The following is an 18,460-nucleotide window of genomic DNA, read 5'->3' on the forward strand; positions in this document are numbered from 1 at the left end:
GAGCCCAGGTGTTGAGAGAGCCCCATGCTAGGGGAAGATGGGGAGTGGGGGCGCTGTCTAGGTGAAAGGCCTTCCTGCAAAGCTAAACAACCATAGGCATAGGAAAATGCCTCAGATCCTCCAGCAAAAAAGGAGATCTCGGCTGGGTCATCATCAATAAATTCTTCTGAAACCTGCAATTGGGAGTTTGTCAATGTGAAAACAGGGGCAGCCCTGCTGCCATGCTTGTTACATTGATACTCAATGTTGGACATGAAGACACCTGTGGTCAAGTCATCCTCACCATTGTCATTTGGATAAGGCAGCCCCCTTCCCCTGTCTAGAGCTAGCCGGAAGTCACCCCTAGCTGGGCACCCAGACAAGTGGAGCCGTAATTTCTCGCAACATTACAAGACCCAACACCTTGAAATGACTGGAGTATTGGAGAGCCGTGCGGTTGGACCATGTTCTTGTCAGCTTCTTCAACTGATGTGATGCTGCTCTTTTCTGCTACGGGGCTCTTCACAGAGGGTGCCTTGGAGGCCAGGAAGGAACTGTTGCTGTCCACGCAAACGGACAGGTCCGCGGGGGTCACAGGAGAGGTAGGGACTGAATAAAAGGAGGCATTTGTAGAACTCGGTGAACCAGGAAGTCTCAAGCCCTCGGTAAATGAGATGCTCTGGGAATCAAAATTGCAGAAAGCAACAAGTAAAATTACCTCTTTACCTTCAGAAAACGAAATGTTTGTCAAATATATCAAAGGCAGCACCTTCACTGATGTAACAATCACACTGAAGACGGCAACTTTTTTCCTCTTACAACTTTATTCCTATTAGATACACTAACTAGCATGTTTACAGGCAGGTTTTGGTCACATTCTTTCATTTTATCTGACAAATTAGGCTAATGAAAGGGAAAATCCACCTGCAGGAAAAACTTGCAGTGACCTGATCCCAGGAAATGTAGCCTATTAAATCTTGGAGGCAAATGCCTCGATCTGGGGGCCGTCTCTGTTGGGAACAAAAATATCCTTCATCTTAGCTGACGCGAGCTCCTGGCTCACAGGCAGAAGGCAGCAGGTGTGATTTCTGCTAAGTCACCAAAGACCTGCTTGCCAAGATTTCAAAAGACTAGCCAGGCCACAGGTGAAGTCAAGCAAAAACTGGAGGGTCTCAAGTTCACTTTAGTTTGTTGCTTTCCACGAGTTTACAACAAACGGGGCCTAAATCGCAAGTATCCACAGCACATTTAAAGTCTCTTTTGACGAAATTAAAGTCAAAAGCGATGACTTCAAACGAGGTAACGCAATGTGAAATCTCCACGCTACCCATCAACACCTGAATGGAGATGACGAGAAAAGTGATGGGCGAACCAAGTATAAAGGCAGCACCACTCTCTGAAAAGGCGAAAATTCTACTCCGACAACACACTTCACTTAGAATTGATGCATAAGGACAATGAGCTAGGCCCAGACTGGCCTGGCTATGTACAAAGCACGGCCAGACTCACCTGCTTTGGCAAATCTTTATGCAAAGCTCGAGCAGTGATTCTAGCCTTGCTGTGCCTTCTGCAGAACAAAGAAGACATCATTAGAAGGAGGAACCCTCTTCCTCTTGCCAACCAATTTCACTCAAGGAAGCACACAGACATTACCCATTAAGAAAAAACTCTCAACACATTCCAAATGATACCACATTACCTACTTGTCTCAAACAACCACGAAAGGCCTGTAGAAGTCTAAGTAGAAAATGAAAAACTAAAATGCGGATTGTTAACAAATCCACAGGAAAATAAAACCGACAATGTTAGCGGGAAATGGAAAAAAAAAAAAGCAAAACTGGTGTAGGGCATGTGCTTCATGATCTTAGAGAGGTGCCTGGAGCACCGACAAGTCAAGTCTTGTGCCCAGGGTCACACCAGGTCAATCTGTCAGAGACAAGGTTTAAGCTCAAGTCTTCCTGCTTCTAAGGCCAGATCTCCAGCCACTGTACCAAAGGGAAAAAACACTATCAGAAAACACAGCAAATTCTCAGCTTCAGTGATTATGACTACCAAAAATGATTCTTTAAAAAAAAAAAAACCAAGACACAAGAGGCAATGCACCAGGAGACTCAGTGGATAGAGTGCTGGGTCTGGAGTTAGGAGGACCCAAGTTCAAATCAGACCTCAGATGCTTACTAGCTGTGTGGCCCTGGGCAAGTCATTTCACCCTGTTTGCCTCCGTTTCCTCATCTGTAAAGTGAGCCTGAGCAGGAATCGGCAAATCACTCCAGTATCTTTGCCAAGAAAACCCCAAATGGGGTCATGAAGAGTAGATTGCAACTGAACAACAAAATATTTCCAGGCAGTTAGAAGGCACAATGGATGGGGTGCTAGCCGAGTCAGGAAGACCTGAATTCAAATCCTGTCTCAGACACTTACTTGCTAATTAAATGTGACCCTGTATGCCCCTGGGCAAGTTTTTCAGTCATGTCCAACTCTTCGAGACCCCATTTGGGGTTTTCTTGGCAATAGATATCAGGCACCTCTCCAAGACTGTGATGCGCATGCCAATTGCCCCCAAGCTGAGCCATCAACATTACTGTTCTCACAGACAAAGGAGAAGGTGGGGACAGCAAAGATTTAGAGACACAAGAAGAAAGGCCAAGAAGGGCCACAGAGAGTCCGCCCAGCCTGGGGAGCCCCACAGTGGAGGACCTAGAAGTAGCCAGCGGAGGTGACCTTTTCAGGAAGACAGTGACATGACCCAGTCAGAGCTGTGCCTTAGGGAGGGCATATGTCAGTGTTGACTCCAAACCCAGAAAATCACCTCTGCTGTCTGAAAAGAAACACCTCAGTCCTTTGTGTCCTGACTTCAGTGTCCTGAAACCCTCTAAGATACGTTTCACGAAACACTTCCTGGGGCATTCCATTACACAATGAGTTGCTTTTGTACAAAACTCAGGAAGAATTTAAGTTTCAGCTTTTAGAAATGAGGCCAATGCATTTCAGTCACCCAGCAACCGGGGCTTACCTTTCATAGGGCATTTTCTTGATCCCACTGTCTTTAACATAGTCCACCAGTTGTTTTTGGGTTCTCCCACTGTGGACAAGGTTCAGATGTTGAACATGAGTAATTCCAAGCACTTTACAGTAACAAATGTTTCCAATTCAAGGCTCTCCCAGCACCTTCCAGCCTCCCTCACAAGAAACAAGTTTGATCCTCTCTGTCATCTTGGTGAGAGCATTTTTTAAAATCTTAGCTCAAATGTGCAGTGACTAACTATGTATTATTTTACACGGCCACATGTCTTATATACATGTGGAGGCTAACTTGCAATACTGTTTTCTCTCAGTAAACATCTCCCTAGTATCTTACAGCAATTCAGGAAAAGAGTGCCAATAAGACCCACTACCTGTATCTGAATGAAGACCCTCGGCTGAAGAAGACAGCTTTAGCTTTTGGCTTGGGCTGATCAAAAAGTCTGAAAAAGGTGTGATATTCTACACAAATCTTCCAGAAGTTCTTACACTCATCTCGACTGCCCAAGAGAAATTCCAACGTATCCTGATATGGGCCCTGGAAACAAAACACAAGGATTCAAGTCATTCATTAAGGAACAAAGGGTTAAACATACAGGAAAGTAACTTCAAGACACAAACCACAGCAAAAGAGATGACAGCGAGAAATAATCAAATGCCTCCTTTGAAAATCTCCATGCTGATACTAGAGTTAGCTTTGCTAAATGCAACTATAAATATGGCCCTGAAATAAAATGCAGGGTTTTTTTTATAAATTAATTTACAATTCCTCCTCATTCTCTCTCTACCGTGGCAATAACCCTAAGAAAAACAGCATCCTCATTTTGTTTTTCACTTAGTGAGAAAAAGGACATTTGCTGTTTTGCTGTAACCCTCATGCTCTTTTGGGTTTCCTAAGGGGCTCTCTACTGGCCGACTGCTCGACAACAGATCTGGAGCACTCCCACAGACACCGTACTTCTGGGGAACCTTTTCAAGTGTGTGACTTTCCTCTAAACAGCAGGACTAGTAGTCGAATGCCCTTGGAAAGGGGAAGCTTAACAGTTGTTAAGGCCTCTGACGAATGAACAAAATGCTGGCTTTCCCATCAAGTCCCCTCTAATCTACAATAAAGATCAATTTCTCCATCACAAGTGCACAGACAAAGGGCCCGCCCGGATTCTACCTGTAAGAAGACTTTTTGGACCATTCTGGACCAAAGCCTCAATGCTAGGTGTGACCTAGTCAATTCTCTGAACCTCCATGTCTCAATCTCCTTATCTACAGGAGGAGGAATTATACTAGAGAATGTGGACAGTCCCTTCACTTCTAAGTCTCTAAGGGATTCTGAAGATCTGTCTTGTCCCAAAGGGTAGGTCATGCATCAGGCAAGAAGATTGCCATACAAAACTCTTTTTTTTTTTTTTTTTGAAAAAGAGATTCCAACAAAATAAATTTTCTGGATTATAAAGAAAAGGGTGAGATGAAGAGGTTATATAGTGGTAACACTTACGTGAACTTCTGGGTGAAGTTTAATAAGAAATCTTTTCCTCTTAAAACTCAGTTTACGGACTTTTGACCAATTGAAGGTGTTAATTTTGGTGTTCCCCTGTATTTTAAAAAACAAAATATTTAACAACACATTTGCTATTATAGAAGCAGTCTCCCTAACACACACACACACACACACACACACACACACACACACACACACACAGAGTCTCTCCCTCTCTCATCAGTCCAATACCTGATACAATTTTACAAATCAGACAGACAATAAATACAAAATGTACCAAATCACAGATTTTTAAAAAATCTTCAACTGCCTAATTCTGTGTACTAGAGATTTCCCCTTGTAACTCAAATCTTTTGACAAGGCTCTGTATACATATAGAATATCTGTAATACATAAATACAAAGATATGAAAAGCAGTAGCTTGATTAAGACCAGGCTGACCTGTTAAGAAACTCAGGAACTGTAAGGCAAATATAACCACACATGTATGAAAGGTGAACTCTCTGAGTAGGGGTGACAGGGATGGAGTGGCTAGGTACTAAAATAAAGGAGTGGGCTTTATGGGTGAAAGAGAATTGGGAAGGTGTAATATTCAGGCTTAAGTAACCATGTTTTAACCAATCAATATTGTACGTAGTTTTTAGAGGCAAGGAAAAGCACTGACTCTCCAGTGAAGTGGCTTATGATTGATGACTACTACTACGTTGCATCCGGGCAGAACTTAATATTTAGCACGTGCTTGCCAACGTTAAAATTTTACATCCAATCATAAAATATGCTGATGATGTTTATTTACCTTACCTTTTGGGGACCTAGGAAATAAAGCCCACTTTCCCTGGGGGCTCATCCTATTTTAAGGAAAATGCCCTCTGCAAGTTTTACATGCCAGGAGACTGAGCCCTGAGAGTCACTAAGAGGCAGGGACAGCAGCCCGTGTGGGAAAGGCAGTTTTCAAGGGGTCTCTGGAGTCTAAGACACTCCTTGGCCCTTTAACTAATGCACTTTACAGTCATCATTATTACTGATTCTCTGTCATAATGACAGGGAGGTGAAGCAGCAGCTCAAGTTGTGTGTTTCCTGTGCATGTGCATATATATATATAGAGAGAGGAAGACTGAAAGCCTGGCGTGACTTCTAGAAGCCTTTGGTCACTGAAGAAACTGAGATGAGAAGCTAAAAGAGCCTCCCAGCCGGTCACCTGATGCTTGACCACTGAGCCACGAAATGCTTCCTGGCTGAAGGCATGTGGCCCCTGAGGGTGTTAATGGACTGTGCTTTTAAAGCCTGTATTCCGGGAGCTCTGGGCCCCCAGGCTGGGAAGGTCCTCGGGCAGGATGCTAGAGGGCTGGCAGAGAGCAGAAGCCAGGAGGTGGAGCGCCTAAGTGAGCTGCCAAAACAGTCAGGGGACCCCATGGAAATAATTTCCAGCTGCTGGCTTTGCTGCCATTTCTCTCTTTTTTAAAAATGGAAAATTACTAGTTCCAGGTCTAAACTTCTACCCGAAATCAAAAGGGGTAACTGGTAGAAATCGAATGGTTTAGAAGAGAGAATGACCAAAATAAACATTTGTGGTCCCTGAGCTATGGCTCAGAGTCTCTGATTGGGAGCAAAGCGTCAAAGCTTTTACAATCCAGATTCATTCACTACCATTCCTTTTGGTCCCCAATTTTCCAAGGTTGTCTTGTTCAAATTACTTTTCTTGATCTTTCTGAGGAGATGTTTAAATCACTTCTGGTCACAACTCAATTTGTGTTTCTACTTTTAACTGTTAAGGAGATATCTATTGTAAACCAATCCTATATTCATGTGCTAAACAGAATATGCCATAAGTGGGAAATGAGCATGCCAAACAACGTATACGGTCAAGTGCAGCTCAGCAACTTCACCTTCAGGAAGAAAGGACAACAGTCTTGTATACTCAGGAACAGGATAAAATCAACCTGTGAAGTTCAGCCTGCAAACTGATTTTGACAGGCTGAACCTCGCGAGGCCCAAACCTATGAAATGAAATTTCATCAGGATAAATATAAAGTCCCAAATATAAACTCAAACAATCAATTACACAGGTACAGGGCAGTAATTCATATGAAAAAGACCAGGGATTTGAGGTGACCACAATAAAATGACTGTAAAATACTGACACAATCTTGTGCTTCAGTGATAGAAGCACAAGGTCCAGATCCCAGAGAGTTACAGTCCTACATAATGTGAAAAGATCACCTTGAAATGAGTGCAACATTTTACAGTAGATACTGACAAATGAAGAACACAGTGATGATGAAGATGAAAAGCCAGGAATGATGTCACCCAAGAAATGGCTGAAGAGGCTAGGCCCACTTAGCTGGGAGCAATTCTGATAGCCTCCAACAGCAGCTGAAGAGCCATCAGATAGAAGATGGTAGACAGAGTTTCTCTTGTTCCCCCAAATCAGAACTGAGGCCTACCATGTGTGAACACTTACTAAATACTTGTTAACATTTATTACCAGGACCTGACTTGAGCTAGGGGAACTAACTGGCAGGCAGATTTTTATTCAAATATAAACTATGAATTTGCAAACACATTTAGGGCTGCTTGTGTTCAGAAGTGCTCAGGCAGAGGCTACAGGTCAGAAATGCTCAAAAAAATTCCTACACTGGTAAGCAGCTGGACTAGTTGATCTTTGACATTGATCTGAACTCTTAAATTATATGAACTTCAACCAAATTTTTAAAAACTTAAAACATATAACTATGAGACACAGAAAGAAATCAGACTTGAAGATGACAAGTTGATTTTTTTTTAGATCATAAAACACCCTCTCTCTATGAAACCTACCTGGAATACAAGTACGCCCATGTGAGAAACAGCAAGGTGAATTTTGGTCCCCTCTCGATCAGAGGCCAGGTGAAACTTGATTCCGTACATCTCTAACTTCCTAGCAATTTCAAGTACCTGGAAATCTGACTCAGCAGGTGTTTGGCCCCTTTAATGGAAAATCACATGAGTGCAATTTTTAGTACAACATTAGAAACAACCTATTTCTTTTCTTTTCTTTTTTTTTTTTTTAGGCAACTGGGGTTAAGTGACTTGCCCAGGGTCACACAGCTAGTAAGTGCCAAGTGTTTGGTCTGAGGCCGGATCTGGTACTCTATCCACTGCGCCACCTAGCTGCCCCGGAGACAACCTATTTCTAATAGGGTCAGAGTCTTCCATAATTTTTCAGGAAATACCATGGTTTTCTATTTAAGCAACTAGCTACAGACTGATTAGATTTACTTGAACCCTAGCTGACTACAATGATCTAAATTACCTTCCACTCTATAGTAAATTTCTTGCTTGGTAAATGTCATCTATGGAGTTACTAAATGTTCAGGATGTTTGTAGATGACTGACAAAATTAACAAAAAAACTTACACAGAAAGTGAGGAAATGTTCTGACAGGAGGCATTATTACCCTGTTTCAAAAGCTCACTAAGAATGGATTAACCACCCAGTAATCTTTCTAGAAGTCACGTTACATACATAACTGACAAACACTGCCTTCTAAAAATAAGCAATTAAGCGGTCCCCTCCTAGGGAAAAGTAATTTCTCCCATCCATACTGCGGCACACCAGCAAGCCAATCCCACAGTGCTGTCTGTATGGCCCTTGGGGAGCACGCACTACACCACAGTACAAGGGCCAAGCCGAACAAAGCTCACTGTCCTGAAGGATCTGAGCAGGCTGCTCCCTGGCTCTACACTCCAGGCTGCTGGGAGCCTCCAGGATCAAACACGAAATACTCTGCCTGGCATTCAGAGCTCTCACCACCTGGCCTTCCTCCTACTTTTCCAGTCTCTTCATACCTCCCTCCCTTCCTCCCATGTACTGAGCAGTAAGGACACTAGCCTCCATCTCCAGATTCGGCATGTATTCAGTGGCTATTCTGCCACGCAGAGGAGGCTTCTCCCTCCTCCCCTCCACCTCCTGGCTTCCCTCCAAGGCTTCCTTCCCTTCCCAGCTAAAATACTGTCTTCTGTGAAGTATTTCCTGATTCTCCTTAATGCTCCTGCCTTCCCTCTACTGAATATCTCCAATCATTCCTCAGTCAATAAATGTTCATTAAGTGCCTACTATGTTCCAGGTACTGGGCTAAGTGCAGGGGATACCAAAAACAAAACAAAACAAAACAAAAACAACCAAAAAACAACAACAAGAACCCAATCTCATGGGAGAGACAATCTGCAAACAACTGGGTACAAACAAGATACAGACAGCACCTATTTCCCCCCATTTCATCCTTGATTATTAACCATCTTCACCCACTTGTGGGCAGCCAAGAGCGGAAGAAATGTTATTATATCAAATGGCCTGCTGGGAAGTTATTTCTATAACCTTGAGGATCCCGCCGAGCCTGGTGATGCCAAAGAAAATGCCCTTCTCCATCAGGGCCTGGCTACAGGCTGTCTTGACTGAAAAAGGAGAGAGTGTTGGCGTGACCAAGTGGAAAACTTCAAGAAATATCAGAAATGAGACTCCACAAGATGAAGGGGGGAATGTCTTCCTTGTAAAAGAGGAACCATACAAACTGAGGAGGAGCTAAAAATATAAACTATACACCCGGATTTGCGTGGGTCTTTCTAAGACCATAATGGGGTGCTGCCCGGCTGGCAAAGTTCAGATCTTAGAAGGGCAGTTAAAAACTAGACAAGCTGGAGAAGTGGCGGGCACACACTCTGGGCACAGAGGGTGATGCTCTAATGTGGATACATTTTAAAGCATTCACTGTCTCAAATTCCAGCAGCATTGAAAGCTGTTAAAATGAATCTGATCTTAACCAAAGTTTCTTCTCGAAAAAAAGCCACTGCTCCCCTCCCTTCCCCTTGTCCCAAATAAGGACAAATCTTCTATTTCTGAGACCTTGAAGAGAATTCTCAGTCCCACCAAAGAAGAGGATGCTGGCAATCTTCAGATTTCCTTTTTCTTCAGACTCCCTTCGAGGCAAGGACAGTGTCCCTTCTGCTCTTCCACTGAGGGCCAGTTCCTCCAAAGGACAGCTCGCTTGATGCTGGTCACCACTCCCCCCACCCCCCAAGGGTCCCTGCCTCCTCCAGGTGGCTGTGCCCAGCACTAACCCTAATTCTGACTCCTCCCTCTAGTCTCCTTAGCACACTTCTCCTGCCAGACCCTCCCTCTATAGCTGAGCTAGGACCACTGCCACCAGAAGCTTCAAAGATAACTGGGGTGCTACTATAACTTTATACAAACTCCCCTTTGGTTCCTGGGCTCCAAGGTGGGGAGAGGAAAGAGGGAGAGACATTGCTGAGATGTGCAGAGAGCAAGGCATTCTAGTGAGGAGAATGCCCAGGTCTTATCGCCCTGGATTGCCCCAACCCTCCCAGGCAAAGTCATGTGGCCTCCAGATGGACCTCAAAGAGCCCTGCCCGGCCATACACCTGAAAACTTTGGGGTCTGTTAGCCTACAGCTGAACAGTGAGTGTTGTCCCTCCCAGTGAGAGTGGGACCTTTTTGAGAGCAGAGACTGTTTGGCACAGAATACGTGCTTAAGAAATGCTTTTTTTTCATTTATTCATTTATTCTCTACTACACAGCAATACTCAACTGAAGAGAGGGTGACATTACACGAAAAGGCTTAAACCTTTCCATTTAGCGAGCCACAAAAATAAGGCTCAATTCATGGACACATCAGGAGTGACTACAAATGCCCATTCAGCACAGGTGATTTTTATTAAAGCAGTGTGGTCAAAGAGTTAGAGCTTCTGGAGCTGGGTGGCCCACTCCGCAAGCCTCAGCTTCCTCCCCTTCTGGTGTGGATGTTCACCCTTGCGGCCCCTAAGAGGATCTGTGCAAGGAGAGCCTCCAGGCCATTCTCTTCCTCATTTCCTGGACTTCTTCATCTCCAGAAACTCAACATTCTGCAAGCTGATGAAATCAAGCCACAACTCTCACCTCCTCACATCACTTGTGGGCAGGGCCTGGCGCGTAGTAGGAGCTTAATAAATGCTTACTGATTCTTTACTGACTTTTTTCTTTATATTATTCACTTCCTGCTTCACCCCCCAGATTGAACCCTGACTTCCAATACAGATTATGACCATGTAAACAACTTGCCACCCCACTAGTCCCCCTCTCCTGCGCTCACTTAATAAATGTAATAGTAATGTTAAAAAATCAAAACCTGCTTTTGCTTACATGTGTTTTCGATGGTATTCTATTATCTTCTCTTGAATATGTTCTTGATTTGGCACATATTGACTTATCTGAAGATGTTCTCGGTCTGCAGTTTCTTCATAATCCCCTATCTCAGCTGAGGTAAAACCAACAAAACAACTTGTTTAAGTTTTTTCAAAAACAGTGAACTGTAAAGTCAGAAAAAAAACCAACAGGAGACAGAACGTATGCCCAACAAAGGGCTAAAAGGCTTCAATGCAGCACACAGACATTTCTGAAACAACACAACCCTCTGCCCCATCCCAAAAGCCCAGTTCGTCAAAATAACCCTTAGAGAGTCAGAATTTCTCATTTCATTAGTCAAAGCATCAAGGAAAGGTGAAGCTAAACCAAAACCTGTCTTGGCAATGACTTTGAAGCCCCTGACACTTCTGCCTAAAGAAGCTTTCTTGACTTTCCCAGTGGTTGGCACTCTTCCCACCCTCCTCTTGAAGTTACTTTGCATTTATTTTGCTTTCCTATTTCTCTCTATATGTTTTATCCTCCCAGTAGAATGCAAGCTATGTAAGGGCAGGGATTACATAATTTTTACCTTTGTAATCCCAAGGCTTTGCACATAGCAGGCTCTTTTCATTTATTTATTTATTTATTTATTTTTTAGTGGGGCAATTGGGGTTAAGTGACTTGCCCAGGGTCACACAGCTAGTAAGGGTCAAGTGTGTGGTCGGAGACTGGATTTGAACTCAGGTCCTCCCGACTCCAAGGCTGGAGCTCTATCTACTGCACCACCTAGCTGCCCCGGCACACAGTAGGTTCTTAATCAATGTTTAATTAAACGAATCCAATTTGAAAACAGATCCTCTGAATGTCTTTAAAATTGGGCTGTCCCTAGCACAGATTTCTTCTGTTTGTTTTTGGTCAGCTTCAGCTGTCCTTCCCAACTCAAAATAATGGCAAGCCTCTGCTAGCTCCTCACCAAAGCACAGAGGTCCATAAGACAGGAATGGGGATGTCAACGGTATCAGAGAACCTCTGCTATACATGGTGGTGTGCGACAAGGGAAGTTTCCCTATCCTTTCTCCCAAACTTCTCCCTCTTTGCTTTCAACCTACAGAAATCAGTTTTGTTTTACTCTGACTCAGAACCTCAGATTTACATCTTTATCATTCTTTTAAAACTGGATTATTCTCACAAGTATTTTTCAATTGTTTCTCTACTTTTCAGAGTTTTTTCCCTCCCTTTTATTTTACAACCAAATTTGATTTTGAAATACCTGTTATTTCTGATGAAGTTCCTGCTTTCTACTTGTACCAAGATTTGAAGAAACACTGACTTTCCCTCTCCCCCTTGGGTTTATTATGCTTTGCTTCACTAAAGTCATTCAAGGTGACCATAACTCCAGAATGTGGGGCCACCTCTTTCAAAACGTGCTACCTCTTTGGATCACAACCTGATTTTTATGAGGTTGAATGTATATGCCTAGTGAAGTGTTACACTTCTAAAATATAGTTTTAAAAGAAAGTGAAACCCGTAGAGCTGAGTGCATCAGAGAGTTTCAAGTCCCCAGGTCCCACACAAAAATTCCTGCCCCAGGCAGTTCCATTGTACTAATGGGCTCCTCAGAGAATCTGAAAGTTCTAAACCAACCAGCAGCATTACATTATTATCCACATATTGTACCCCTTCTGCTTTCCAGGTGCAGACATGCCTGGGAGACACTTTCCAGGAGCTTCCACATGGGCTTGGTGAGGGGAGAGATACTAACACTGCAAGAGATGAGAAGTGAGGAGAGCAGCTGTGTTGTCACTGCAGGGCAGTCGTTCCTCCACCAAGTCTCTCTTGATTTGCAAGGCAAACAAATATCTAAAGAAAGAGGATGTTCAGGGTTACTGTTAGATACAAACTTTGAATCCCATCGAAGGCAAGGCATCCATTGCTCCTGGGGGAGTGACAGTAAGGAAGGGCCCTCAGCGATGGATGTGGCAGCTGACCCTGAGCCAAATGAGCTGTCACTGAGTGCCCAAGAGAGCCAATGCCACAAACAAGCACCCACCAATCAGAGAAAAACTGGAAATAAACTGGGCCAGGCTGAGTCGCATCAGCCAGACAATCGGCCTTGCTGGCATCCATGCACACTCAGACGTGGGGGCAGGTTTAGAAACTAGTGTGGACTTCCACTGCACATAGAAAATCGTACCCACATTGGCAGCAATATCAAGCAAAGGTGCCCAAGCCCTACTCTAGAACTGGATGGTAGCGCTGACTTCAACAGTACAGTCATCACCTTCTGAACTAGATTCTCTGTATCCAGTGTGGCTGATAGCTGCCCCTTCCCCTAGAAAGCCCTACGGGGACAAGAGAGGAGGCTCCTAGCATCATCTGCTGCCCCTTCCACCAAATCCACAGCTATATATTCTTCTAGGCAATAAATTCAGGGTCACAATTTTCACTGTATTCAAACATACATTTTGCACTGGGTCCCTAGAACAAGGTTTAGCTCCAAATGTTATATTATTTTAATCACCTTAAAAGAAATAATTGCCTTTATTCACATTAATCTTTATCTTAATTCCTCATAGCTTTTAAAAGATAGAATATGAATTATTAATCCTTGAGAAAAACAACACATGGACTAGAACATAACTGTTCTTTCCACTAACACCACATTATTAACAATACAATCATTCTGAAAAGGAGAAACAAACATAAACTTTTTCTAACTTGAAGCTACAAGGAAATTTCAGGCTCCAAGAACACAACTGGACAACTTAAAGAATCCAGAAGAGTCATGAGGGCTGATTACATTTCCTAGGAGAATTTGACGGCATTTTCCACCAGTATTAAACGGCAAAGATCACCCAAAATAAACAGGGCCTAGCTTAGCCAGTCAACTAATATTTATCAAGCACCTGCCAGGTGCTGGGCTTAGCACTGGGGACACAAAGTATGGCAAAAGACAGTCCCTGTCCTCAATGAGGTCTCACTTTAATGGGGATTAGTATCTTCAGATAGCAAACAGCTTCTTGCAGCCCTTTGATTTTTTCAACATTATGCAGACCAATTCTAAACCTCTCCTTATTTTAGGATGGCAAAGTTTGGGTAAATATGCTCGGCCTAGAAGGGGAGTTGCTACTTTCCCCACTGTACCATACTGAGTCTTTCATTCTGCCATGCTAAGGGGGTGTTCTGGGTCACAGAAAACACTCAAAATAACAATGACCACATGGGAGGAAGGCAGTCCAAACTGTGATGTTATAGGCCAGTTCTGACAGTTTAAAAAAATATCAACATCACCTGACTGGAATTCTTATTAATATTTATTTTTCAAGACAATTTAATACCAATTCTATGAATATCTAATCCTATGTTTTTACATATTATTTTTCTAATCAGAAATATCCCCCAGCCATCTTGTTAATCAATGAACCAATGAAAGCAGAGTTACAGGGTTACATTGCCAAAACCAGAGTTCTCAGGCTTTACAGTTAAGCCTTTGCATGACTGTAAATCCCACCATCTGATACAAGAGAAGCTACACAAAGGCACCACAGAAAACTTCAATTGGGTCTTTTCAAACAGCCTCTACAGTGTGATAAAAGATCTATATAGATTTTTTTAGTTCAATCCTTTTGTTTAGTTAGGTTAGGTGGAAAACTGAGACCCAGGAAGATATGATCCCTAAGGACTCCAGCAAGAATACAAGGCAAGAACAGGCCAAAAACTTGGGGAGTCTAATTCACAGGCCAAGGTTCCGCCTTCCTTTTAAATTTTAAGAGCATCATGCTGTAAAAATAAGACATATTCATCAGGCATATTACCTCTCTCTGCACAGATGCACTAGGTCTTTCCAATTACAAATATCCTCTAAAATGATCTGAATTTATCAGTGAAGGCATCTGAAAAGAGAGTTTTAGCCCAGCCCTAACATCTCACTGTCTAATACTTTCACTTTATTTTCATAGACATTTGCAGCATAAACCCTTGGCTCAAAGTCTTATATAACTGGCTTTCTAATGAGTCCCAGTTACTCATTCTGCTCCCAGAACCAATGGACACTTCTCATTTTCGTTTTCAAACGTGTAAGTTATAGCTGCTTTACCTTGTGTACTCTTCTTGCAACTGTCCAGGGTCAGGCGGGAAAAATTTGACAGCTAGCCGAAGCATTGTGTTCTTTGGTCCTGTGACAAACATATTTCAAAACCCTACAAAGTTACTTTCTGGAGACATACAAATAACAAGTTTAATTTGGTATTTTTGAAACAATGTAAAAATATTTCATTTAAAATCCAATAATGTTAACTATTCTCCTTGCATTACATTATGTGTGGCCTAATGCTTCTTGTAGGGGGTTTTTTGGGGGGGATAGGGGCAGGACCTGTGATTTCATCAGTGTGGGGAAATCCTAATGCAGCCAGGTGGCAGAGTGGACAGTTCTTTCTGAGTTCAAATCCAGCCTCATACACTTCCTTGATGTGTGATGCTGCGCAAGTCACTTAACCCTGTTAGCCTCAGTTTCTCATCTGTAAAATGAGCTAGAGAAGGAAATGGCAAACTACTCCAGTATCTATGCCAAGAAAACTCCAAATAAGGTCACAAAGAGTGGGACACTACTGAACAAAACCATCACAAACATTCTCTGCTGGTACAGATGAGTGATCCACAGCTCATTGGTCAGTGACAAACAACCTGGTAGCATTTTCCTGGGTCTCTAGGAAGTGCCTTTCTTGCTCTGACCACTGGGCTACTAAGCAGCTGAGGCAGGGCTTGAGTATCAGTCTTCTGTCTCCTAGGCCAGGCCGAGATCCCTGTTGGCTCATGCTTCTCTGGCCTTGCCTCCAGTAAAGTTTCTGAGTATACTATCATCCTCAGAATTCAAGAGCAGCTCAGGTGTCCAAGTCAGGCTTCAAGGTAAAGGTTTTTGACACACAAAATTGGACTACAGACACCATGTGAGGCTGCCTTGAAGAGTCAGATCCCAGCCAGAAACACCCCACCCCTTAATTTTCATTAAGCAGATTCATTAATCATTTAAAAAAAAACCCTAAAGTGCCCAATTTCATTTTTTAAAATAAGACATTTTTAAACAGGTTCAAGCTCATGGAAATGTGGTGAGAGACAAGAATTTGTAATACAGAAAGCCAACTCTTCAAAGTCATCATGCACTTAAAGGTCAGTCAGAATGGGGTCCTGAGTACCCTCCAATGAGCATTAGGATAAGTAAAAGCCCATCTAGCAAACCAGGGTCCCATGAATGGTAAAGGTGTACAATAATATGCTTCCAGAAATAACCAGAGTAGAGACTCTGTAAAAGTTACAAGGAAATCATTCTAATGAAGTGGCTTAGATGGCATTCATTTATCATCCCACAATAAAAGCTCTTCATCTTTCCCTCCTCCCTGCAAAGCCACAATGTCACAGCATGAATAACTGGGGCTCCATGACATGCAGGCTTTCACTGGGGAGATAACATAATTAAAATATATTACTGCATCTTTAATAGAGTAACCAAAAAATATCTCACTAAATGTATAATTCCATTTAGCAATACTAAAAATTATTCAAAGAAAGAATTTTAGCTTCTTACCTTCCACAACCCAGAGAGATACCAGTTTGACCTTTATTTTCTCAAAGAGGCCAAAATGGACTTTCTGCTCAAAAGTCCTGCTCTGGAACCTCCAAGACTAACCCACACAACAACCCCAAGTACACACTTCCTGCTGGGAGCCTGCAAGACCAATAAATCCTGGGTACAGGCTGCTTTCTAGGGCACCACATGGTCAATAACTTAGCAGTTTGGACACCTGGGCAGTTCAAGCAGAAGCCAATGATGAAAAAGTAAAACTGGGTTCTGGAACAGACTAGGGAGACAGTCACAGTCACCTGCTAGTAACTGGAAACTGGAAGGCATCGGTTATTTTAGAGCCAAGCTATTAAACATGGTCAGCAGCAACACTCAAGTGCAGCCCAAACCAGATTAAAATGTAATTGGGAAATATTTAACAAAATTAACAAAAAGGACATAAAAATGTTACTATGTAGCCTTCTAGGTCAATATGCAGCCCGCAGGGATTCTTAAGTAAGGCTGGGTGGCCCTAGGTCTATTTGAATTCTGACACCTCTGCTTTAGAGAAACAAAACAATTACTGTCATCAATAGGAATGAGGAGTGGAGTGTTACTATGAGGCACAAAAGTGGCCCCATACACTACACTTCTTATAGTTTATTCCTATACTGAATCATTTGTAACTTTTAATCCCATTCAATAACACTGGAACACTCAAACACATTTTCCAAACCGTCAGGTTACTCACGTCTGCAGTTGTATCACAAGCAACGTAACTGCGGTTTACATGAAGACTCCTACTTTTCATTTCACTGGCTAAAATCTTTCCATTATCAATCACTTTGACGGGACTTTCTACTTTTCCCAATGACCTTGTAGCCACTCAACTATTGACCCGCTGGATCCGCTAAGAGAAGGGAAGCTCTGTGGGGCAGAGACTCCTCCTTTTTTCCAGGTTTACTGTTTTGCTTTGCTTTACGCACTCTGCGTATTAATCAATTAATTAAGAGCGTCTATCAAGCGCCCAGCACAGAATGCCACGTGTGAGGAACAGCAGCAAAAGAGGCAGCCTGACCGCACTGCTAAGTAAGAGGAGGAAAGTGTGATGAGGCTGGGAAGGGGCGCAAACCAATGACACTGACTGAGTAACATAATGGTGTGTGTGGGATGGACTAGAGAGAAGAGCGTGGAAGAAGGAGGGATTTATTCAGCAATTCCTAAGTGCTAGGCACTTTGCTAAGCACTTTACAATGAACTCATTTGACCCTGACAACAATCCTGAGAGGCAGGTGCCATTATTACCTCCATTTTATGGATGAGAAAACTGAGGCAAACACAGGTGAAGTGACTTGCCCAGAGTCACACAGCTGTTCAGTATCTGAGGCAGGATCTGAACTCAGGTCTTCCTGACTTTACTCCATCCATTCACTGTGCCACCCTGATGCCTTCTGTTAGGTGCCTGAACTAGGAGCCATTATGGAGGTAGAAAGGACAAGCTTTGGCAACTGCTGAATCTGCAGGCTGAGGGAGAGTGAGAAGTAAGGGATGGCTCCGTGGTTACAAACCAGACAGCCTAAGAACGGTTGTGACCATGGCGGAACTTGGGAAATCAGAAGAGAAACAGACTGGGGGAAAAGATCCTCAGTTTGGTTTTGGTGATGTGTGAGACTTGCTCAATGTCACATAGCTAGTAAGAGGCAGAGCTGGGAAAAGGACCCAAATCACGCAACTTCAAAAACACCGAGCCTAGTTCAAGTTTCAGACTGGCAAGTAAAAAGAGGGCCTCTAGAAAAATCCGTCGGAGAATTCTGGGAAGGTGGCCGTCGGGCAGCCTTCTTCCCCCAGCTGGGTCTGCGGTCTCATCAATCAAAAACTATGCTTCCATGACGCAGCCCTCAGGCCATCCCTGCACACTCTTTGGAGGTGACTCATCCATGGCTCTCCAGAAGCGACTACCCAATGGCCCACAGGTCTTAGTCTTCCTCACTTTCTTCTAACAGCAATCTGGTCTTCTGCCTATGATCGCTCACGTTCACCACAGAAACTCTCTATCATCTCATTTGGTATTTAAGTTCAGAATTTTTAATTTAAATACAATTTCAAGGAAGGTAAAGGAAGGTAAGATAACACAAGTTTCTGCAAAGCCTCCTGAAATAACAATAGAGCAAATTCCAAGAACCTCTAGAATAGTTCAAAGAAGCGATCAATAAATAAAGTGAAACTATAAACAAAACCCCCCCCAGAAATTA

At 43.1% G+C, this 18,460-nt stretch overlaps 1 protein-coding gene across 3 annotated transcripts in view; it reads right to left on the reverse strand.

Annotated features, from left to right (window-relative positions):
• FARP2 (FERM, ARH/RhoGEF and pleckstrin domain protein 2) overlaps positions 1–18,460 on the reverse strand; it is a 107,510-nt gene that overhangs the window by 45,025 nt on the left and 44,025 nt on the right. For all 3 annotated transcript variants that reach the window (XM_020989008.2, XM_020989006.2, XM_020989007.2), the window contains 9 exons: positions 14,748–14,826; positions 12,414–12,511; positions 10,670–10,784; positions 7,313–7,460; positions 4,493–4,588; positions 3,375–3,538; positions 2,993–3,061; positions 1,489–1,546; positions 403–658 (listed from right to left, as the gene is read on the reverse strand). In XM_020989008.2, the coding sequence (XP_020844667.1) occupies positions 403–658; positions 1,489–1,546; positions 2,993–3,061; positions 3,375–3,538; positions 4,493–4,588; positions 7,313–7,460; positions 10,670–10,784; positions 12,414–12,511; positions 14,748–14,826 (1,083 nt within the window). The remainder of the gene's footprint in view (positions 1–402; positions 659–1,488; positions 1,547–2,992; positions 3,062–3,374; positions 3,539–4,492; positions 4,589–7,312; positions 7,461–10,669; positions 10,785–12,413; positions 12,512–14,747; positions 14,827–18,460) is intronic.

This window comes from Phascolarctos cinereus, unplaced genomic scaffold (genome assembly GCF_003287225.1).
Source record: "Phascolarctos cinereus isolate Bilbo 61053 unplaced genomic scaffold, phaCin_HiC Scaffold_7;HRSCAF=346, whole genome shotgun sequence".
Lineage (NCBI taxonomy): Eukaryota > Metazoa > Chordata > Mammalia > Diprotodontia > Phascolarctidae > Phascolarctos > Phascolarctos cinereus.